This window comes from Hylobates moloch, unplaced genomic scaffold (assembly GCF_009828535.3).
Source record: "Hylobates moloch isolate HMO894 unplaced genomic scaffold, HMol_V3 SCAFFOLD_15, whole genome shotgun sequence".
NCBI classification, from domain to species: domain Eukaryota; kingdom Metazoa; phylum Chordata; class Mammalia; order Primates; family Hylobatidae; genus Hylobates; species Hylobates moloch.
Window position 1 is genome coordinate 68,549,331 of NW_026652290.1, and position 25,768 is coordinate 68,575,098.

Below are 25,768 nucleotides of genomic sequence, written 5' to 3' on the forward strand. Positions count from 1 at the left end.
CAGACTGGAGTGCAGTGGCGCGATCGCGGCTCACTGCAAGCTCCGCCTCCTGGGTTCGCACCATTCTCCCGCCTCAGCCTCCCAAGTAGCTAGGACTACAGGCACCCACCACCACACCCAGCTAAGGTTTTTGGATTTTTAGTAGAGACGGGGTTTCACCATGTTAGCCAGGATGGTCTTGATCTCCTGACCTTGTGATCCACCCGCCTTGGCCTCCCAAAGTGCTGGGATTACAGGCGTGAGCCACCACACCTGGCCTCTACTTGCTATTTATAAGGGATGTTTTGCTTGTGCTAAGAAAAGCAGTGGAAGCCCACTAATTATCTACCACTGAATAAATATTCCCGTACCAAACCAACAATAAATGTTAACCTTTCTCATTCCAAATAGTGAGGTCACTGCTTCTGTTTAGCCTATATGAGATTCTGGGGATAAAAGATAGCAGAGGTAACTGGAATAAAAAATGGTTTCATCTCATCTCTCCATACAAACTTTGACCACAACTGTTGTCACAAACTAAGGCTTCTTGCTTAACACAGTTTATTTTTTCTAAAGTCTCTGTGTGATAGGAAGAAAATGGCCAAAATTTTGAGGGCATTACCCAGGTAAAGGTAACCCTTAACACGTACAGCCAAAACTTTCTGAAAAGTTAACAGAAAAGTTCTGAAAAGTGACACTGTAAAGCTTTAGGAAAGGCAAAATTTTAAAAGAAACTTAAAAACTAGAATTTTTGCAATAGTATTATCCTGAAAAACAATCTGATTAACCAGTAGTAAGTTCCCCAAGGCTGGTTAGAGATGTCTTTAAAAAAAAATGAAAAGCATTTTTGCTAACTCAAGAGAGAAATAACCCACAGACTAATGAGCTCCATAAACCACTCACTGCCTGACCCTCAGCAAGTCACTTGTCCTCAACGCAAAAATGGAGAGGCCTATCAATTAGCTTCACGTGGTAGCTGTGAAGGGAGACTAATAAGCCTGATTGCAAAGCATTCTGAAAACATTAAGTGCTACAGAGAGGCTTGAAAATTGCTAGGTTGACATCAGTCACTGACCAAGCATTGTGAATGCATTTGGTTAATCTTTTTTAAAAAAAGTTTATTTCATTTTTAATTGACCAATAGTAAATACATGTATTTATAGCATACAACGTGAACATCACACTGGCTAATCTTTTTAAGCTCTCTTCCACCATTTGGCTCTTCTGATGTCAATCAGTCCTGGTGACAAGGACAAGTAAGTGAGGATTCTTCTCACTTTCCTCTAAGTCTTGTCCTGACCCACAGAAAACATGCTGAAGATGTGAACTAGCCTTTGTTCTCCTCTGTCCTTCCGAAAGCACCTTGCAGATTCCCAATGAACAGATGCTGCAGAAACAGCCAACCAAAACACCTTCACCTTTCTTTTACAAGAACACACACATAATGACTAAAACCCACATATATAACAAAGATCAAGTGAAGGAAGAATATTAATATGAAGAACCTGAAAAATGCAGAATTCACTTACTTCCAACTTTTTTTCTGCAACTTTCTCCTTTTTTCAGGAAATGCCCTCACTTAAGAGAAAAGGGAGATTGATTTCTGACTCCTCCTTAGCCAGAAATGGTTTTCTTCATCCATTGATAAACATAGATTTAGCATTTCACTTGTCTGTGAAGGTGTATATAGAAATTCATGTTCTTTCCAAGCTGCTGCCTATGTGGTAACTATTTTAAAGATAAGCCTGTGCCATTTCAGTTTCTTACTAATCTCTCTAAGACATGGAAGAGATCGCCAGGACACAAAATATAATCAATCACTCACTAAAGGGTACCTACAGTCACCATAGACATATGTTTCAAAAAAGTACAAATTTCCTATTCGACAATATCACAACAATTGTCCCTTCTATATGGGAGGATCTTCCCTTTTCAAGTCAAATGCAAGCATCCTGGTCTCCAGAAAGTTCTCAGCCTAAAGCTAAGAGATTAATTAGAAAAAAATACCTTGCCTCTTGTTCAACTATGGCTGGTTAAATCACAGCACACTTCAAATCCCAGTACTGATAACTCAGAGCAGGTTTTGGGATGAGAGGACAAAGAATTTGAACTAATGCAAAAATAAGTAGCAAATACTAGGAAGAGCATTTGTATAAAGTCTTCATGTACAAACGAAAATATACTCATGCCTGTAATCCCAGCACTTCGGGAGGCCGAGGCAGGTGGATCGCCTGAGGTCAGGAGTTCAAGACCAGCCTGGCCAACACAGTGAAACCCCATCTCTACTAAAAAATAAAATAAAATAAAAATACAAAAAAATTAGCCGGGCATGGTGGCAGAAGCCTGTAATCCCAGCTACATGGGAGGCTGAGGCAGAAGAATCGCTTGAACCTGGGAGGTGGAGGTTGCAGTGAGCCAAGATTGCGCCACTGTACTCCAGCCTGGGTAACAAGAGTGAAACTCCATGTCAAAAAGAAAAAAAGACAGTAATAATAAAAGATAACCCAGAGTCATGGATGAATAAATTATTTTAGTGTAAAGCAGGGATCAGCAAACTACTGTCAGAGTTAAATCCAGGCCACTGTCTATTTTGTAAATAAGTGTTGTTCTAATACAGCCACACCTGTTCATTTCCATGTTCTCTGTGGCTGTTTTCTGCTCTTCTCACACTACAATGGCAGGACGTGAGTAGCTGAAGCAGACCATATGGCCCATAAATTTGAAAATATTTACTACCTGGCTCTTTGCTTAAAAAGTTTGCCAACCCTGGCATAGATAATAAAGAAGTCACTGCAGATTGGAACAGTCTGGGACATTTGTGGAGAAGGAGGCAAGCTTAAACGGAAGCTGTAAATGAACGAGAAAATAAGTGATAGACAAACGTCCTTTGCTGAGTAACTGTTAATTGGAGGCTAGAAATTTCTTAAGAGTTCTAAAATGATAAGACCTTCCCAACTGGATAAAACATTATTAGAGAAATGAACTCTCATAGTAAATATCAAAACAGATGGACTAGAAACTAAACCAGGTTTCTTGGCCCAGGTTTCCTGGGATCTGCAGTATTCAGACCCCAATACTACATACAGCAGAGGTTTGTTTTGGCTGATGGTGGTGGAGGTAGTGGTGATAGTGTTATTTTCACAGATTATCTTGCTTCAAGAGATGCAAAAGTGTCACGTGACAAGTATGAGCAAAATAGAAATACTAGACCAGAGGTAACAGAAAATCTGGACACAAACCTTGCCCTGTCCATTAATAGGTGACATTCTCCCACCTGCAAAACAGAATAACCATGGGGGGCCAGGGTCAGAATGGGAATCATCATCAAGATGGATTCAATGCTGGGCCAGTATCCAGGACCCCAGCTGATACTCAGGATGTGGTTAGTGCTTGAGACAGAAACAAAGCACCAGGTTGGAACTGATGACACACTGGGTCTCCATATTGTATTGTGCCCTGTCTGTAACCTGAGTCAGATCCAACTGTAAGGGTTACAGACGCTTGTACAGATCCATCCTGCTCTGGCATAAGCTCTGTTTCTCACAGAAAGAAAGGTCCATTTCAGGCTGCAACCTCATCATTTAAGAGAAAAGAACATAGCAAAAAAAAAACGGAAATGGATGCTATCCCTTCCATTACCTACAACACCTCTTCTTGGGCCCTAAAGATTTAAGATACTGCACACACATTGAAAACCCAGTAGGACTCATGCCTTCGAAAAACATTAACACAAAAGATATATCTAAAATAAAAAGCATAGTTTGACAAGGTAATAAAAGTATTTAAAATCAATGTGATAAAAACACTGAATATTTTCAAATGGTTTAAAGACCAATTATTACCAATAAATTATGGCATCAACTGTAGCCACAAGAAATCACCCCAAAATACTTTTATCTAGAATTGAAAGATGTCTTATCACACTCTCATGACTGATTCTGATGAATTTTATTAATATTAAGATCCTGAGCATAGTGGGTATTTAAGTGAACATTTGAGGGGCAGCTGTCCCTACCTGCTCTCATGCCTATCTTGATCTCTTCTTCAAGTGACAACAGCTCAGTATGACTGGTTTCCCTAACCAAGAGAATCCTCTGCAATAAAATCAATGAATCAATGCCCAGAAGACTGCATAAGACACCTTCTTCACAAGTGGCTATTTAGGACTCAATCTTTTTTCTTTTTTTTTTTGAGATGGAGTCTCGCTCTGCTGCCCAGGTTTGAGTGCAGTGGCACGATCTCAGCTCACTGCAAGCGCCGCCTCCCAGGTTCACGCCGCTCTCCTGCCTCAGACTCCCGAATAGCTGGGACTACAGGCGCCCGCCACCATGCCCGACGTACTTTTTTGTTTTTTGTTTTGTTTTTTTTTTTTTTTAGTAGAGATGGGGTTTCACTGTGTTAGCCAGGATGGTCTTGATCTCCTGACCTCGTGATCCACCAGCCTCAGCCTCCCAAAGTGCTGGGATTACAGGTGTGAGCCACCGTGCCCGGCCTAAGGCTCAATCTTAAAATGACCTCTCCAAAGTCCTTTTCTTTCTTTTTTTTTTTTTTTTTCCTTGAGATGGAGTCTTGTTCTGTCACCCAGGCTGGAGTGCAGTGGCACAATCTTAGCTCACTACAACCTCCACATCCCAGTTTCAAGTGATTCTCCTGCCTCAGTAGCTGAGATTACAGGTGTCTGCCACTATGCCTGGCTAATTTTTGTATTTTTAGTAGAGATGGGATTTCACCATGTTGGCCAGGCTGGTCTTGAACCCCTGACCTCAGGCGATCCACCTGGCTCAGCCTCCCAAATCCAAAGTCTTTTTCAATTGGCAAAGAACCTAGGCTGCCATCACCAACTATCTGACCATTTAGAGAACTTACTAACAAAAGCATGTGAGTTTCACTGGTTAAAGAATCATGTATTAAAATGGGAGTGTGGTAGAAACAGGAGTAGAAAGTGAATGGGGCTTGTTCCAAACAAAAATTGCAAAATACAAAGTTGATAAAGGCCCCTTTGTTTAAAACTCTTTGTGAGAAATATTTCATCCAAATTTTAACTGTAGCTTCTGTTAACTTTTGGCACTCAATACTTGCTAGGCACCCAAAAGCATAACGACCAATCATTCCCACACAACTTAGTTGTGATCAAATTTACTGCTTAGATTTATATCTGAGTGTGCATTTTATCTTTTCCTCTTATGAGATTTCTGTAGTTATAGATATTAAATTTCATCGCATATGAAAATGCTTACATTAAAAAAATTATCCCCCTTTGACATTAAGACACACCTGCCTTGGTTGTCACAAACAATTGATAGAGCTTGGCTATTAAAAAGCCTCCCTTCTTAGAGCCAGCTTTTATATAAGTCCAGAATGGCTCCCATCTGGTCCTGGGTTTATTGGTTATTTGTTATCTGTCAAACATTAGAACTCCTGCCTTGCAAGTTGTTCTGTAGCAAGTGAGAGACATTTTAGGTCATGAAAAGACAATACCCAATTCCTTTACTTGCTACACTACATTTAAGCCAGATTGACACTTCCTCTGTAATCTGTACATTTCTCAATCCAATCTTTTTCCTAATATAATTTCTAAGAACAATAGTTAAATTAATAAAACTAACAAAAAATGTAATCCACGGGCTTAAAGTGAAGAGGTGAGCTGTCTTATTTTATTTTTCTCTTTTTTAAGAATAATAATTCAAAGGTTGCTTCTATACCACTAACCTATATAAGTTACAAAAATCATAAAGAGGAAAAAAAATTCTGAAAGAGGGCTTCATTATTTTGGGTCTCAATTAAGCATTTCTGAAATCACAAGTACCTGAGGTGAGTAAATTTTTGTGAGATACTATGAAGTTTCAGGACAAAGAGTTCTCCCAAAGGTAAGAAATAGACTATAGACACACGTGAATTAAGGAGAATAGAGTGCTTTCAAAGGGAAAAACAAATTCTGAATAGACTTGTCTCTTGACCAATAGTAAGTATTCCTTCCCACCTCCATCTCCTGGCCTTAACACTAGACCCTGGGTAAGGAGCTAATTTTCCTATGGGTTTGGAGCCTGGAATAGGGTAGAACCCAAGTAAGGGTGGGGGAATTTTCTCAGCCCAGAGAATATTGGAAAACTTGGGAGCACCAATCCTAGGAGCCGTGGGGAATGGCCAGACTGTGGCAGCCAGTCAACAGCCAAAGTCAGGCTCAGGAAGGGTGAAGTGCGGAAACCCACAGGACTAGACTTAAGGTAGTAGGTGAAGACTTGTATACCTGATGGGGGAACAGCTCTCAAAAGCAGACTCATACGGGGCTGGACCCATGAAGAACACTGTCATCAATTCTGTGACCCCAATTTGGGCTGGTGTGGCCTGAGGAAACACAATCTACTCAGTAACGCTATGTTTACAATTGTGGCTGGGCTGTTTTTCAAAAGACTCCATTGATTATTGATGTTAGAATACTTTGTAGAATTTTTAATTCTAAAATAAACCCTAAATCATCTTCTAGTAAGAATTACTTACCAAACCATTGAAGGCCCCTAAGTAGTGAAACAATTAAGCTAACACCTATAATTTATTTAATATGCTCTTTCTTCATCCTGGTTCTCCAACATGCTTTAGTGTCATGTGTTAACATGCTACCAGGTTAGACAGGCTCAAAGGCACTCAACCTAAAAGATCATGTACAAGAGCTTCTTCTAAACAGTAAAAGCTACACTCATTACCATCTCACTGTATGCCTCCTACAATTCTTTCATTATGTCAACCAGAAAATCTAAAGAAAGGCCTCATCCACTTCTTTGTGGCTATTTCAGATGCTTTAGTCTACAGAATGAATCCAGTAAATCAGGTATCCTTTGAAAAAACATTTTCTTCCTCTGTATATTATTGTTTATGTGTATCACAAGCACAGATGACTTTGATTTATATGCAGCTTCTCTTTCATTATTCTCCTCAGTGTAGCTTCACTGAAAAAACTAATGTGTGATACCTCATGTCTTTGTCGTCTCTTTGTCATAACAATTTATTTTGGCCAGTCTCAGAACTGAATTTCCGAAAAGTATGCTACATTTTAAAATAAAGAATACCTATTGTTGGGTATAAATTACACTTAGATAAAAGTTAATTTTTTAGCATTTTCTATGTTAGCATTCTCTTTCGTCATAATTATTTAAATTCCCTCTGTGAAATGTCATGCCTCCTTTCATTGTATGCAGTATGAGAAATGTCATGGCTTCTTTTATTATATGCAATATGAGATAATATGTGGTCCCTTTAAAATATGTTCAAGTGTGATATTTTTAAAATTTTCACATTAGTTCATGAACTCAGGTGAGAATATCCTAACTTCAGGTGATCTTTACCTGGGCTGATGTGGCCTGAGGAAACACAGTCTACTCAGTAACACTATGTTTACAATTGTGGCTGGGCTGTAAATACCACCCTTTACAAGGCATTTTCTTCTCAAATAATGCCTAATAAATAACACTGCATCTCCCCCAAATAATAAGACTGTTTCTAGTTTTGGGCTCTCTTTAAAATGTTGCACTGGATTTAAAGGACAGCTTAGTGATCTTCATTGGGTATCACAGAGAACGTGGCAGTGCAAAGAGCTCTGCATTCACTGGGTGATGACCTGCCATGGTGGCTGTACCAGCATTCCATCAGCACTTCCTGTGGGTTCCTCTTCACCAACTAGATACAGCCAATTCAATCTTCACTGCTTCTCTCTATCTGTTCTTGAATAAACAGCCCTCCATTCTGAGACTTGGTAGCTTTGCAAATGTATAAGGCATGAGCCCAAGCCTTTATTTACACCTGGTCTCAGAATGTTCAGGGCTGAAAGGAACCACACTTACAAATGAAGGAAAGTTAGCTCTTTGGATCTAACCAGAAAGAAATCCACAAGCCTTTATCACACTCATTTTATTTTTAAATATGTACATTGTTAGGGAAAACTAGAACTTTTATGTTCATTATATATGATTTTATATAAAGAATGGAAAGAAACATTAAGGGGACTGCATATTATCTCTCCAAATACACATAAAGCCAACACTGATTAGACTAGCATATGAGCACACTATCTGTGTATCTGATATGGTCTAAGCCTTAAACATACATGTCCACGACTGTATGTTATTTAAATAGATTTAATAGCTATCTAATGAAATTTTATTAACTGTAGAATCCAGTGAGGTGGAGTAACCCCCCCGTGATGTAAGTAGGCATTTGTAAATTAAAGACCCAATATAGTGTAAAGTTGTGATTTTAAGGAATCTGAGTATCAAAATAAAAAGAACACACCTGTTTTGTATATTCATTATACATAAACACAAACTTTCTCTGGATAAAGAGTCATAAATTTGCAGAGCTGAGTAGCTCTTTCCATATCACCTGTGACAATTTTCTTTTATAGACAAGCTATATAAGGCTTAGAGAGGTTAGGGGTGTCCTCCTGGTCTAACAGTTGATTAAAGACAGAGCCAGGTGAAGAACTAGTTCTTGAAACCCCTATTCAGTGTTATTTCTAGCAATTCACAGTACCTCTTTGAATTACTGTCAGAGTCTAAAGTCACTGCTGACTATGTCTCAGCTTCTTAAACGTGGCTCAGTTATGTTTTGCTTATTTTTGATACAATGACAGCTTTTCAAATGTAATTTAAGAAAGTCTCGCCAGGCGCGGTGGCTCACACCTGTAATCCCAGCACTTTGGGAGGCCGAGGCAGGAGGATCACTTGAGGCCAGGAGTTTGAGACCAACCTGGCCAACATGGTGGGACCCTGTCTCTACTAAAAATGCAAAAATTAGCTGGGCGTGGTGGCACGTGCCTGTAATCCCAGAGACTCAGGACGCTGAGCCAGGAGAATCACTCGAACCAGGGAGGCGGAGATTGCAGTGAGCCGAGATCACACCACTACACTCCAGCCTGTAGAGAGAGTCCCTGTCTCAAAAAAAGAAAAAGAAAGTCTCAAATCACTTAAAAATGTATTCACTTAAACTGTCTCATATTGTCGAAGAATATAGATCTTTATGTATATGACATTTCTGATCTATATTATGTTTATATTTAGGCAACATAGATATTGCCTATATTACATTTATATTTGTCTACTTTATATGTAAAGGATATAGAAGGCACCAACTTAAACTGTTAATGCGTTATATTTATAAGCATGTTCACTTTGCTCAGGCTACAGGAAAGAAAACAAAAAATGAAAAGTAGAAAACTTTTAAATGAAAAGTGCCTAAATCTCATTGTAGGAAAAAAAAGGTCTCTGAACCACAGAGGAGGATGACAGCTTAATTTAGATGCTTATTTTCCATTAGTCAGAGATGTAGTGACCACCAGCAGGAAATGGAGATCAAAGTAAGACTGCTCTACTGGGAATCACAGCATCTTTACAAGCTTCCCAGAGGCCAAGATTTCATAATTTACTGCTTTTTTGAAATCTACATTTCAATGGTGTTTACATTTAATTTAATTAACTACATTCCAAAATCTAGCACTATACAATGTTTTCCACTTTCTATGAGCCTGTTACCTTACTTTATTAGAAAACAGAAGACTGGATTACAGGCACCCACCACCATACCCTGCTAATTTTTGCGTTTTTAGTAGAGATGGGGTTTCCTCATGTTGGCCAGGCTAGTCTTGAACTCCTGACCTCAAGTGATCCGCCCCCCTCGGCCTCCCAAAGTGCTGGGATTACAGGCATGAGCCACTGCACCTGGGAGGCTGACGCAGGAGAATGGCTTAAAACCCAGGAGGCGGAGGTTGCAGTGAGCCAAGATAGTGTCACTGCACTCCAGCCTGGGTGACAGAGCGAGACTGTGTCTCAAAAATAATAAAATAAAATAAGAAAAGAAAAAAAAGGAAAAGAAAACAGAAGACTGTTTCATCTTTAACTTTTAACTTTTTATTTTTGGCTTTTTTTTTTTTAAGCAAAAGAAGAACAGAAAAGCATTTGTATAAGTTCAAGGCAACATTAGCTTCTCTTATAATTCCCTTTCAAATTTTTTTCCAAATATTCCTTAGTATTGCTTCTCATAAGTATCTACATTTCTAGTTGATATTACTATATAGCCAAACCTAAGACTGATAGGGTCCCATAATTTTTTGCGAAAAATTCTGCCAAGGACAGGTAACAATAATGCTACATTTTTATGGCTATTACAAATAAAAAAAGTTTTGAATGTACCTTAGTGATAGAATATAAAAAGGCAACACTATTAAATATGAATTATTGAGAACACAGTCCCAAATAGTTTAGTACCTATTAAATAATTCTACTAATACGTTTAATCAGCAGCGTGGCCATATTTTATTTTCATTTCCCTTTCACCTATATTCTCTCATTAGAACGAAGATTTATCATCATGTATCAGAGGTTCTCAAACAAGAATCCTCAAATATGAGGAAATCTCTGAAGAATGTTATGAATCCCCTCACTTTGAGGCCCTCCATGTTGCCTTAGACATTTTTCCCGTGAATTATACTCTCTCTGATATTTTCTCTGACAAATTTTAGCTTTTCCCTTAATCCAGTTTCCATTTATTTAGGTTTTCTAGCATGACTTTTTCTCCATAAATTTACTTTTCATATCTAATTATCTCTTTTATTCCAACACACCCACACCACTTGTGCTGCTCCCATCTGTCCCCTGAAAGCTCTATTGAACTACACATAAAAGCCTTTTTCCTTTAATTATATAAATTATGTCAATTTAGAGAAAACGTTATTCCATAAGCACTATGCATTTGGTAGAGTCCATTTTTTCCCAAGTATGACTCCAGCAGCAACCAATCCTTAATGGATTTAACTAATTTTTCCTATCAGTGGCATCCAGATTCTACACAGGTTGTGCAACATAATTAGGGTCGCTCTTCATGAGAAAAAAAAGTATAATTCTGCAGGAGTTTCTCTTCAGGAGTGCCAGAATGGTAATTTCTATGCAAATAACAGTTGAGGAATACCATCACTTGCTTTAAGGATCCTAGAAAGCCTTACTCTGTGACAGTTTTTGTACAACAGTTACAGATTTTTATTTTTCAGAGCAATTCCAACTCTAAAAGAGCCATACATCTATGGCCCTATGAGACTAAAACAAACAAAAGGCAAAGCAAAGTCAGAAAATGTGAAAAGGACAAAGAGGCAAAACGATACATATCTATCTCCACCGCAAACAAGGAAACACACATAAGGGGAATAATGTATCTGAGAGAAGCCTCCCTTCTCTGCCCCCATGCTAGTAATTCTGCATAAGCACCGTGGTGAGGTGAGGGAGGACATCAGAGATGTGATGCTGGGCCTGCGCTGTGTTGCCATAGAAGTGAGAGCTTGATTTCTTTAGCTCCTACGTACCCTTCTCAGCACTTCCGGCAACAGTGACAGGTTCTTTTCCTTTGTTCAGAGACTGCTCTGGCAACAGCCTTGCCTCTTGCCAAGGCACTGAAAGACTGCATTGCAAGGCACATTGTAACCAAATTACTTGAGAGGGAGACTTTTCATTTCCATTCCTAAAATTAGACTCTTCTATGTGTGCTAGCACTACGAAATAGAAACACTTGCGGGAAGGGGCTCACTCAGCGGTTATCTGAGTTACCATGCCTTTCAAACAGGTTTGTGGAACCACAGCCCATGTGCAGGTATGTGACAGCAGGCAGTTCCGGGTGTCTCTATGGATTCAGAAACTGGCTTGCAAATGTTGGCTTCAAGAGGTGGATGGTTTGTTCTGGGGAGGGTCTCTGAGCATAATGAATATATACTACTTTCCAAGCAGGTGTTGGCACCAGAGCATTTGATCAAAAAGAACAAATTTCCCAATAGGACTTTTAACAAATGTAGTTAATTGACTTAGGAGCTACAGCAAACTGCTTGTTCATGTCTCTAGTTGAGTCTTTTTATGATGCAAAATCCCAAGTCAGCACAAAATAGGTGAGAATAGTTTAATAATAATAATTTTTACCTCAGCATTACATCTGAATAGTAACTGATGTGTTAAAGGGTAGCACTATTTATTTATAATAAAATCATCAGGTAGGTATTCTATATCATCCATTTAAAGATATTTTCTAGTTGAATAAGCCTCACTGCAGATGCAGCATATAAACACATTGACTACATCCGGATTACAAAATTTTGTGACCATCAAGAAAAGGATAATGAATGGAGTAGAAAGAGCTAAGCAAGGTTTTTGAATTTGGGCTAAAAATCAAATTTCAATTTTAAAATTTCAATTTTAAAACCACGACTGTAACTATCAGTTCCCCCTATCCACCTTCCTCCAGTTCACTCTGAACCAAAAGGCCCTCTCTTGCCACATTCTGTTAAGCATAAATTTTCCATGCAGGGGTGGGTATTTGTGTGTATATAATAAACCTTTATAATTTTCAAGTACTTTGGAAATGTGTCAGGGAGAAGACCCTGTAAAATGCACTTTTTGTTTTATTTATGTTGTATACCACGGCGTTAAGAAAAACTGAACATTTATTTTAAAGCAGGAATGCAATAAACATCTAACAGATCTCAGATGGCTAAGCAGATCCAATGTTAGTTTTTAAGATAAATGTTGGAAAAAATGAATTTGTCAACAAGATAAAAATAGGTTTAGTAGCTTAATTACACTGAATCATATTAATGGTATGAATGGATTAAGGGAGCCACTGTGCACGTGCTAGAAAGAACACTGAACGGGCCTACATCTTAGGCCTGGCCTTCACTGGCTGCCTGACAGGAGGACGCTGCTAACCTCTGTGAACCCAATACACCTTCACTGAAAAAGGGGGTTGTCCTATGTGACACATAAGGTTCTATCCAGCTCTGGAAATTGATGATTCTTTGTATAGAGAAAACCTGTATTTATTTGTAAGTATGTATAGAAGATAGCTGTGTTCCTTTTTATTTTGATACAAAACTCCTTAAAACTACTTTACACCCTACTATGTCATTATTTACAAATGCCTACTTACATTATTCAGAGTGACTCCATCTCACTGGATTCAAAAGTTAATGAAATCTCATAGACAGCAGCTATATTTATTTAAATCAATTTATTTAAGCACGATTTTTGTTTGAGGTTCACATTACATCATACATACATGCAGTGGAACTGACAGCCAATGTGAGCAGTTTAGCATTATGTGTATTATGTGTACTGTAAGATATTATATGCAATTCTTTGAAGAAGATTTAACTGTGACCTGTAAAAAATGTTCCTATTTGTTCATGTGCTCGGAAGAATATCCTAAAGTCCAGGTGACCTTTAACTACCATTTGTACTAACTTTGAAGAGGCATTTTCTTCTCAGTAATAATAACTAGCGCATAATGCAGCATTTTCTAAGAATAATAAGACTGGTTCTTACCTTAGGATACCTTTGAAATGTGTTCACAAACTGGATTTAAAATACTGCTCAGTGATTCTTGCAGGACACAGTACACACCATGGCAGATCAAGGAGCTCTACATTCACTGGGGATGACCTGCCATGGTGGCTGTACAGAGGCTCCATCAGCACTTCCTGTGGGCTCCTCTTCACCACTGGATAAAACTAACTTAATCTTCACTGCCTTTATCTGTTCTTGAATAAAGAGCCCTTCATTCTGGGACTTGAACATTTTGCATATGTATAAAACATGGGCGCAAGCCTTTATTTACACCTGAGCCCACAAAATGTAAGAGCTGAGAAGAATCCCTTCATTTACAAATGAAAAAATTGAGGTCTTTGCATCTAACCAGGGAGAAATCCACAAGCATTTATTATACTCATTGTGTTTATTTTTAAATACTTATATTGCTAGGGCAAAGTTGTGACTTTCTGTTCATTATACATAATTTTATATAAAGAATAAAAAGGAGCATTGAGGAAGATTTCTTCCTCCAGGACAGTGCTTTATGTAATTAGTCTAAACTCTAAACTAAAAGTAAAAATCCTGGCTACAGCTGCAAAGGTGTTCTACATACTTGGGATTGAAACTGCCAACTACATTCTTACTTCTGTTTATTCAAAGACAAATCGACATGCTTTAATAAACTTGGGAGTGAAAAGGAATACTTTCTGATCAAGGCATAGCAAACAAATTCTTAGAATTGAAAATCAAATGTTGGAATATTGAGATTAACTTAGGCTAGGATGTCAGCTTATCTCATTGAATTGACCTTGCAAATCAGCTAACATCATAGTTAGAAACAGTTTCTGCAGGGAAATATCATGATACATTATTTGTAATAGTATCAGTAACATCTAAGAGTAAGTTGTACCGGTAAATGCCTTTGTGTAATCCAGCTGAAGTCTCAGTCTCCCATGAGAATTCTCCACATGATGCTCACTGTTCTGAGATCCATTTATTGTGTTCCATCCTAGGGTCTTACCTACTGTCTGTATTCATGTTAGTTTGTATTTATAGAAGTAGTTACAACTGGTACCTCTATTATATCTTAGTAGTAAATGAAGGCACCACTCTGTGATAGAGAAATTTAACAGAAATACTGTTTTTGAATTGACAGATCTACTGCATTCTTTGCATATGTCCAACAGCATATTTCAAACAATGGGTTCTCTTTGTATTAAATTACTTTGACAAATAGCTGTTTAACTAAAACGAAAACATTGTTTACCCATTTGTAACATCGCTGAAATCAGCAAGAATCTGGCATGGTACAACCGATATCATTTTTCTTTTGTAATGCTACATATCATGATGGTGCATCCCACATCAATAACATTTTAGAATCAATAAAACATGATCTTTCTTAGCCATTTCTTAGAGAGAAGAAAATGAAACAAAACAAAATGAACCGAAAACCTTCCTTGGTAGCAAAATAGTAGTGTATTTAAAAGGATATAACTGAACACTTTAAATTGAGTAGTTGTTTAATCTTGCTTAGTCTTAACTATGCAAGTACTACGTATTCCAATACACATAGACATATCAAGTATAGTTAAGGACTCTTCTGATTTTCCTTCAAGACTTCTAACACTCACTTTTACAGGTTTTTAAGAATCAACCTTGTCATCATTTTCACATTTGTTGTGCCTCTTTTTTTTTTTTTTGATAAGATGACATACATGCTATTAGTTTGCTGTTTGATGTCAGCCTCAATTCCTTCTCAGAAGGAAACTAAGAAATAAAAATCATTTGGAATTTTTTCCTATTTCTTTTACATCCCCAGTTGCCTGAGAGATGGCACAACCATGTATAATAAACTAACTATATTTTGTAGGTTTCTTTGTAACAAGTAAGAAGTTAGAGGTTTTCAGTCAAGGGCCTTAGCACAGTCATACTGTGAATTTAACATAAAAGGCAAAAAGGAACACAAAAAAGTTTTAAAAGGAAAATAATGAAGAGCAAAGAGAAAACAAACCCACCAGTAGTATTTTATTTCATGACACAATCTCTTCTGTCATCATGAATTTTAATACATGTACAGTTTGAGAAGAGAGAGAAGTACAGAATTCCACCCTTAGCCTCAGTTTCTGTTACTTGTGGTCAACCAGGGCCCAAAAAAATTAAATGGAAAATTCCAGAAATAAACAAGTTTTAAATTCTGGGCCGTTTTGAGTAGGGTGATGAAATCTCATGCTGTCCTGCTCCAACCCATCTGGGATGAATCCACGCTGTCTACACTTCCTGCCTGTTAGTCACTTAATGGCCATCTTGATGATCAGACCAATGGTCACAGCATCTCAGGGCTTGCGTTCAAGTAACCCTTATTTTATTTAATAGTACTTTACTAACAATAACTTTGTTATTAGTGTTGTTAATCTCTTACTGTGTCTAATTCATGAATTAAACTTTATCATATATATTTATGTTAGGAGAAAACATAGTATTGTAGGGTTTGGTACTATCCGTGGTTTCAGGCGTCCACTTGGGGTCTTGGAATGTATTCCCCTTGAAAAGGGGGACGACTACTATAGGTTTATTTCACTTAATCTCACGCTTTCTGGGAAGACTGTTAGCCAATGGAAGAAAGAAAAAAGGATTCTTATGTGCAGTACCTGATAGCCCAAATTATCACTAATGAGCAAAAGTAGTTCAAAAACAAAACAAGATTTAAAAGACCTAAAATGTCTTTCTAAAGGGTCTTTGCATTAATGTTCAAATTTCTTCTCCTGAAATACCAACCTGAAGACTGGTTAATCTTTGACCTTTTATTTAAACTACTGCTTACTAGTTGTTTGAGATATAATTTTCCCTTAGTCATTTATGAAACAGAAATAATAACCAGAATGTAGAAAGAACCCTAGTGACTAATTTCTTAGAAAACTTCTTGTTATAAAACATTAAAATATATTATTGTCCACATGCTTGGAAAGGAAACCAACCTAGAATCATAGTTTTCAACTCCTCAACAAAACGTTTTCTGAAAACCACCTCCTCAAAAGACCAGCATGATTCTCACCAAGTTAACAGCCCATGGAAAGAATTTTATAAGTGAAATGTATGGGAAGACATTAAACATCCTAGAAAAAGTGCCACTTTACTTTAATAAGGGGAAAGAAATGAAGTCCCAAAGTAAAAACTGTCAATTACTGTCATCACTTTGTTTCACTGAAAGAGTTCAATTATACCACAAAGAATTTTAGAATGTACTAACTTAATTATAATGTGAAACCTTCCAACTACCTACAGCTTTGCCTAGTTCAGAAATTAGCAAATTTTCTATTTAAATAAGAGTACCTTCCCTATATCCACCAACTACATGCATGATGTATATGAGTAGTACTATCAACATGTCTTTATTTTCTACTTCTCATTATGTTATCCTTCTCCTTTGTTCTTCCTTTCAAAATTATTTCACATTCTCATTTCAGACATCTGCATCCTTTAGTATAACACTTAGAAATCTGGAAAAGATGATGGCCATCATGGAACGTAATCACACTCTACATTGATGAATGGCTATTTACAAAATGATTTCTATCATTTAAAAGAGAAAACGTCATTGAGCTTTTAAATTCCAAATAAAATGCTACCAACTTAAATGGCACTGACTAGCTATGAGCTTCTGGAAGTCACCCACCTGGGGCAGCATGCGATTTTCTTCCTCCAGCTGTCTTACTCTTGCCTCCAGCTGCCTAACATAGGACAAGGTTGATTCTAAAATTAAAAAGAAAGAACTCACATTATACACACAGGTCTTGTTTGGTGTACTGTCAGGATATTTTTGGCTTGATTTATTCAAATCAGATAGTGACTACTTCGTCTGTTATTTAAAATAAGAAAAAAAAACCTCCCAGAAAAATAAGAACAGAAGCCACTGAAACTAAAAACAGTTTTGAACAATTTTACAATGTTAAGAAATATTAGATAAGATACAAACTGGCATATTTACAGGTGGTAGTACACATAATTGACAGACGATTAGTATTAAGATTCTATACAGAACTCTTACAAACCAGTAAGAAAACACAAGTAAAGGTATGGAAAATATTTCTCAGAAGTGGAAATACACTAGACAAATAAACCTAAGAAAAGCAGTCCAACATCATTATTAATTAGTAAAATCACGCACACTTAGAACAGGGCAAAACCAGAACTCAAACCTGAATCTAATACCAAAATCCAGTCTCTCCACTACTCTAAGCCCTTTTAGCTATTTTTAATCACTAAGAATTGAGAAATTTCAGTCGAAGACTTTTAAAAATATTTCTGAACTTTGATCCTCTTAAGATGGAACAAATATTTTTCCGAAGTCAAATCGTTTTTCACAAATCTTTCTTAAATGTCTAGTATTTCCTGTTCTGCAATAAAGTGTATTGAGGTCAATTTAAAAAAAAAAAAAGTATTAGAGAAAATTATAGGTGGTGAGACTGCAGGCTTTTTGCACACCAACCAGACTCAGAATAATAGGCATCTTGAAGACAGTTATACTCTTTTCTTCTGATTTTGTACATTTTGAGTTGTCAATGAGTTGTTCTACATATACAAGACTATTTTGTAATGTTAACTATAACCAAAATAAACTACAAAGCTCCATTAAAAAAACAGAAAATAAAACAACATTTTTCAAACATCCAGTTCTCTTTATTTCCCCCAATAAAAATTTCAAGCCTTAAGAAAAATATTTGTTCTTTTCACAAACTTACAGATACTGACAGAAGAAACATGAAAGAGCTATTTAGAGTTAGAATGAATTTTGACTGATTTTAGCTGACTGTGACAGACCCAAGTTTTTCACACATCTTTAGGTAAACCAGAAGCAGACCTGAAATTGATTATTTTTTTCATTCCTTCACAAGCTCAGGCATGTGCTGAAAGCTCAGAATCATTATCATGCTTAGTTTCTGTTCCATACTGAACTCTAAAGTTTATGGCTTTATGTCAGGAAAAGGGGTCACAGGTCAAGAAAAGTGAAATTTTATTTCTGGGAACAATCTGATAGTAACTCTTCTTCATTAAAGTGAAAATATACAAGGTCATCACATAGTAGCAATTCATTCATCACACAAGAACAAACATATTTCAGGTGCAGTGAAAGGTACACAGCAATAGACTTTCTCCAGAGCACACTTCTGTTACATTAGATAGCTAGTCAAACACGAGCAAGGCAGGAGAGGGCTCCCCACAAGCCCACCCACCAAGAATGTCAGGCAACCAACACGGGATGGTCAGGTGGTTGTTAACTGTCTCTCTAAAATAATAATTAGTTGCAGCCAACACCAGGGAAAGGCAGTCTCCCAATAGATAGAAAAAACCTGGTACTGGTGATCAGCACTTCCCCAGTAAGATCTCTGGAGTTGGGCGAGTGGTCTCAAGCATGTGTACTAAGAGGAAAAATAGCAGTTTAACTGGTATATGATCTTCCTGTGGGGATGTGAGACGGCTAAGGGAAGAATGCCTCAAGTGAGCATGCATACATCGTCAGTAAACACACTGCGCATGCTCCCCTCCCAAGCGCTAGCAGGCCACTGCACATGTGGACAGTCCACCTCAAGGGAAGAATCAGGGTAGAAGGGACATGAAATCCCAGAAGCACGCCAATGTATAAAACCCAAGTCAAAAGGTCAAACAGTGCACTTGATCTCTCAAGTCACCCACCTGACCCTCTTCCAAGTGTACTTTACTTCCTTTCATTCCTGCTCTAAAGCTTTTTCTTTTTTTTCTTTCTTTTTGAGACGGAGTTTCACTCTTGTTGCTCAGGCTGGAGTACAATGGCATGATCTTGGCTCACCACAACCTCCGCCTCCCAGGTTCAAGCGATTCTCCTGCCTCAGCCTCCCTAGTAGCTGGGATTACAGGCATGTGCCACCACGCCCGGCTATTTTTTGTATTTTTAGTAGAGAGGGGGTTTCTCCATGTTGGTCAGGCTGGTCTCGAACTCCCAACCTCAGGTGATCCGCCCGCCTCGGCCTCCCAAAGTGCTGGGATTACAGGCATGAGCCACTGCACCCAGCCATTCTAAAGCTTTTTAATAAACTTTCACTACTGCTCTAAAACTTGCCTCGGCTTCTTCCGCTTTGTGCCCCTCAGTCGAATTATTTCTTCTGAGGAGGCAAGAACTGGGGCTGCTGCAGACTCATATAGTTACGCTACTGGTAACACTTCCATAGTTAATATTGAAGCAGAAGAACCTCCTCAGTGTTCATGTTCTTCAGCCTCAGACACACAAAAAGGGCAAGAGGCAATACGGTAGTGCACCTAAGTGTCTGGAGCCCTTAAGGATCCACAGTTAGGATGGATATTGATGCCCTGATCTGAAATTCATCATGGAAACACAATTATTTTTATGTGGAAATAGTTTATATGAACCCAATTCTATATTTGTGACCTCTAAAGCAATGAGCTAACATTTTATTTTCTAAAATACATAAGCATCAGTCCTTAATTCACAAATACAATTAAGCTCATCTCTGACTAGCTTAGAGCAGATCTGTTTTCCAAAATAGTGTGCAGAAAGCCCCCATCACTGACATTAACATGATGACCCAGAGACCTCACACCAATGGAGAGGATTAGCTTTGAGCATTTCTCACATAAGAAAATAGAAACACAGGCAAAGAAAATTGAAACATTTGCTAAAGATATCCTTTCTTTTTTTAGCTTAATAAAATGTTAAGAACTCTGCTTTATGGACCCTTTCAAAGTGGGAAAAAGTATGCAGCATAAATGAATAGCAAAGTTATTGATTTCATGAGTCTGCTTTACTCTTCCAAATGAATAAGTGATTTGCAGATCATCAAGATGTGAATGTAGATTGCCTGATTTACACTGTTTTGCAAGCCCTGATCTTTCCTCTGGAAAAAAAACCACTTGATAAGCCCATCCAAGTGAAAAGTTCATCAGCAATACTCTATTTAAACCACACAAAAATAAAGTTATATTCTTTTTTGTTCACAATTTACACCTTATCTTTATTGCCCCTATGCTGCACTATCTATAAGGCTGTGATACTTAAAGCAGCTGAAAAGACTACACAGATTGATTCAGGTGAAATTTGAAAAATGCTATTGAATGGAATTTGTTTTAATTCAGTGACTGTCTTCAATCCCTTTATCTATTTCTCTTTTCAAAATCTTTGCAGTTTATATATCTGATGTTTTCACCAAGTCTCTATTTATATTATGAAAGTATTACGTCAGTTCAGGAAAAAAGGGGTAAATTCCTGAGTTTGGAAAATATTCTCTAACTCCCATTTTTAATGTTGAATTACAATAGATCATGTCCACATCTTTTTTCTAAAGCATTCACTGCAAATATGGGCTGGGACAGGAACAAACAGAGCATATTTTTAAAGAGGTGAAATAATGAAAAAAAATAGCTTTACAGTGAAGGCAAAGGCAAAAATATTTTGAGTTCATTCATTCAACAAATATTTATTGTGTCACTGATTTGTGTCAGGAACTGTTCTAGGGTTAGGATGAAGATAAAGCCAGTTATTGCAAATCCTAGTAAGTTTCTCAGAACACACATTCCCTATTAGATTACAGGCATTCCAGAAGGTCCTGTTAATTGTTCCAGGCTCTTAGCCCCTGTTGCAATTATTACTTAACAATTAATGGATACTCACACAAAAATACACTCTTCCTGGGGGTAAAACACAGGAAGAATATCTGATCTACATGTATAAATAAGAGTACTCAGGCTGTCTTGTTTTATTCAGAAAGAAACTGATTACACCATCCTTTAATGGGAGTGGAATAGAAAAATATTTTTCTGGAATATACTGTGAGATCAGCATTGGGTCCCCAAGTCCCTTTAGGAAAAGCCATTAAAAAAAAATCCAATCTCCCAATTGTGACATGAGAAAAAAAGAAGAAATATTTGTTTAGTTAAACCCTTGGGATTTTGAGGTTTGTTACTTACCATAGGTCAGCTGAGCCTGACTAGTAGTGCATAACCAATAATTAAATTTTTAAAAATGTAAGCTATATTTTACATAAAATAGAATAAAATAAAGTATAAGAAACACAATACTTTAAAAAAAAAAGTCACATCCAAATCCACATCTCAGTCATAGCTAATCATTAGGAAAAATTGATAGAAACTTCTCATGGTGTGAGGAAGAGAAGAAAGCCTTTTGGGTACTGGAACACATTGACCACATCTGCTACAACCCCCTTCCCCATGCTGCCTTTTCCCTTTTCTGTCCTTTTTCAAGGGTGTCAACTATAAAATAAGCTGATCTCCCGGTACACTCGGGGAACATGATAGATAGCTGTACCTAAGGGAAGTGTCTAAAACTGGCATTCATTTTATCATAAAGTCATTAATAGAAAGTTGCATTTGAATGTACTATAATTTAAATTGACCATTACATTTTATACCACTGGCTGACAGCTTCATAAAACTGAGATTTCAGAATGCCATTTTTGGCTTTTAGAACTCTGAGAATGAGGCTCCAAAAGAGCATCAAAAAATAGCCAAATTGTCAGCTACAAAGTACATAAATATATAATGCATTAAAAAAGGAGCTGGCTAGGTGGCTCATGCCTGTAATCCCAGCACTTTGGGAGGCTGAGGCAGGCGGATCACGAAGTCAAGAGATCAAGATCATCCTGGCCAACATGGTGAAACCCCATCTCTACTGAAAATACAAAAACTGGCCGGGCATGGTGGCGGCTGCCTGTAATCACAGCTACTCGGGAGGCTGAGGCAGGAGAATCGCTTGAACCCGGGAGGCGGAGGTTGCAGTGAGCTGAGATCATGACGCTGCACTCCAGCTTGGGTGACAGAGCCATACTCTGTCTCAAAAAAAAAAAGGAGCCTATAGAGTCAAGAAACTTATAAGCAGTTGGGAGAAAACAAAAGGGAAAAAACAATAAGGTAATTTGAAATGTAGTGCTAAGTCCTGTGAAAGGGGAGCAAAGAAAAAAATCAACATTGGCAGTAGTTCTTATGAAGGAGAAACTCAAGCTTAAAATGCATCAATAGAGTTTTGATAGGCCAGAGAGATATGAGTGGAGCCACAGATGGACCTGGGCCAGAAGCCAAAAATGATCCTATTGTAAACACAGAAAGAAAGGAATCACATGACGGGAAAGAAAGGGACATGTGGGTGCAGGAGGAGAGGCCAGGTTATTTCCCACAGTCACCTATCTGGAAAAGCAAATATCAAATCACGATAATCCAGTGGCAATTTGCTTTAAAGCTCCCAAAAGTTATTTTATTTCTCTTTCCACCCTGGGAAACCTATGGGCATCTAGACATTAGAAAAGTAAGGTGAAGCAAACAATATTGATGTGAAAATCCAATGACATCCTCAAGATGTTCTTTGGGTGAATCTCAGGCCCCTTCTCAAAGCAGAAATCATTCTTTGAACCTACGTGTTAAAGTTCACAGCATCTGTTGCAAGAAAAACAAATTAAGAAACATGCATAAGAATTCCACTAAATTCCACATCTTCTAAATTCAAATTTTAGCGGTAGAACTTACCTTAGAGCTTTTCTAATTCAGCTTGTGCCACAATCCTCTGACTTGTTTTGCAAATAAGAGAACTAAAGCTCAGAGTGCAATGAACTTGGTTGCTAACAATGGGGACTAGTCAAATATATTCAAATAATTGTGTTTCATTACTCGAGCACCACATTAATCCTCATATTGGATCTACTAATCATGAAGTAACATACATAGATAAATACTAAATTTTTTTTTCTCCCTGACTTTAGATATTCTTGATGGATTTACCTTTACAGTAACTTGATATTTCCTTGGACAATATTCTTGACTTGACTTCACTTCAGCTAACCTGCAATGCATTCAATTGTATAAGGGAGCTCTGTTCCTTTTCTCTGTTGGTTTGAAAACACTCTGATAAAAATACTAAACCCTCTTTACTTCCCTTTTGTTTCTAAAGCAGTGTTTCCCTACAGAACATCTATCCTTGAAATCACCCACGAATTACACCGATGATTGTATATAAAAGGTTTATTATTGGTATTTGCAACTGTCTAAGGTTTGCCACACTTCTGAGTGGTTTTGATTAGATGAAGTGATGTCATATCTCCAAAATCTCAGGGCAGAAAATAAAATCTGGTAATGGTCCATTCTAACACAAACTACAGCATTTGTAAGAGTGTATAGGACGAGGCTGGGCACAGTGGCTTGCACCTGTAGTCCTAGCACTTTGGGAGGCCAAGGCAGGCAGATCACCTGAGGTCAAGAGTTCGAGATCAGCCTGGACAATATGGTGAAACCCCGTTATCTACTAAAAATACAAAAATTAGCCAGGCATGGTGGTGCGTGCCTGTACTCCCAGCTACTCGAGAGGCTGAGGCAGGAGAATTGCTTGAACCTGGGAGGTGGAGGTTGCAGTGAACTGAGACAGTGTAATTGCACTCCAGCCTGTGGGAGGACAAGAGTGAAACTCCATCTGAAAAATAAATAAATAAATAAATAAAGAGTGTATACGAGGAAAATTATCTGGAAGACTATAGTGGCCATGAGTTTATAGATGTCAGCTTTTATGTGGCTCTCTAAGAATTAGTCTCTGTGTTGGCTTGACTGTTTATCCCTTTCAAAAATCATGTTGAAGTTTAATTGTCATTGTAACAGTATTAAGAGGTGGGACCTTTAAGAGGTGACTAGGTCATGAGGGTTCCACCCTCATGGGTGGGATTGGTGCTCTTATAAAAAGATGAGTTTGGGCCAGGCACAGTGGCTCACGCCTGTAATCCCAGCACTTTAGGAGGCTGAGACAGGCAGATCACGAGGTCAGGAGTTCGAGGCTAGCCTGGCCAACATGGTGAAATCCCGTCTCTACTAAAAATACAAAAACTAGCCTGGCATGGTGGCAGGCACCTGTAATCCCAGCTACTCAGGAGGCTGAGGCAGGAGAATTGATTGATCCTGGGAGGCAGTGGTTGCAGTGGGCCCAGATTGTGCCACTGCACTCCAGCCTGAGTGACGGGGCGAGACTCCTTCTCAAAAAAAAAAAAAAAAAAAAAGATGAGTTTGGCCCCCTCTTGCTGTCTTACCTTCAGTCATGACATGGTGTAGCAAGAAGGCCCTTACTGAATACTAACCCCTTGATCTTGGATTCCCAGCCTCTAGAACTGTGAGCTAATAAATTTCTGTTTACTATAAATCACCCAGTCTGTGGTATTCTGTTATGGTAGCAAAAAGTGGACTAAGATAGTCTCTCTCAGCAAAAGAGGCCAATAGCCACATGCTTTCCAATTCATAGACAAATTTTTCAATAAACTCCAAGCACTAAAGACATGGCTTGCACTCATTCCATATGAATCCTACTATCCACAGGCTTTTTCACATCCCAAGGAAATTACTTCAGGACTGTGTATTTTAAAAATTATTACTGTTCTGAAAAAAGTGTTTTTCTTCTTCAGGCAAGCAAAGGTCAACCTCCTACTTAGAATTCACATTAACTCCACAAGTATAAGTGATTATATTTCGCACTAAAATTTGACGCTTTTCTTATTTTAAAAAAATTTTGTTGGAACCAGCACTTTCAGATTTGCCTGGATATTTAATTCATACTGCCTTATTAAGAGAAATAGAATTTTTTAATGGGGCTTTAATTGCCCTAAATAATCTAAAATTGATATCAGATTTTGCTCCAGTCCACTATTTATGAAGCAAATTCTACTCTTCTCAGACCTTTTTCTCTCTGCCTACCCAAAAGAGATGACAGTTAGTTCCTCTCCCTCTCCTCCTCCCATGCAGAAACCCTTTCAGTTTGTCTTTGGCCCAGAGCTCTCTTAGCTCTGTGTCTCTGCCCACACATTCCCCTAGCCAGCAGTACTTTCCTCATTCTTCTCTGCCTAGTCAAATACTCCCTATTCTTCCTTTCATGGAAGGAAAAATAGCTTTCCAATAATTAGAAATGCCAAAGATTGGAATATACTGCTTTGTACCATAATGTACTCTTGTTGTTGGAGGTATTCAGAGAAAGCTCAATGAGATTTTGCAAAGCTCCCTACCTATGCATATTGTTAGGCTGATCCCTTTAATTCTGAAGGCCAATAATTCTACAATATCAAACTCTCCCACTCTGCAAGTCTCTTTCAATTTTCCTTTTCCTCAACTCATCTGTCAGTGAATCACATATTGAATGTCTTGTGATTTCTCTACCTATTTCTTATAGTGTTGTTTTCAATTTTTGCCCAAAAATGCTACATGAAAATATTTCACTAACCGTCAAACACTGACTAGTTGTGTTCCCTGCAAGAGTTTAATGAATATTTGGTAATTTACTTTAATATTACAACACTTCCTCACCCAATAGTTATTATCTGCTATGTGCCAGATATTGTTCTGGGTCCCGGGGATACAGTAGCAACCAGGAATGATAAGATCTGGGTGTTTATGGAGCCCACATTCCCGCGGGGAAGACAGGCAGTAAAAACCAA

At 37.9% G+C, this 25,768-nt stretch overlaps 1 protein-coding gene across 6 annotated transcripts in view; it reads right to left on the minus strand.

Annotated features, from left to right (window-relative positions):
- The window catches only part of CCDC85A (coiled-coil domain containing 85A), a 205,348-nt gene that overhangs the window by 24,980 nt on the left and 154,600 nt on the right, over window positions 1-25,768 (minus strand). For 5 of the 6 annotated variants that reach the window (XM_032176773.2, XM_032176772.2, XM_032176771.2 and 2 more), the window contains exon 3: window positions 16,984-17,060. The exons of the other annotated variant lie outside the window; for it this stretch is intronic. In XM_032176773.2, the coding sequence (XP_032032664.1) occupies window positions 16,984-17,060 (77 nt within the window). The remainder of the gene's footprint in view (window positions 1-16,983; window positions 17,061-25,768) is intronic. 6 annotated transcript variants of the gene reach the window in all.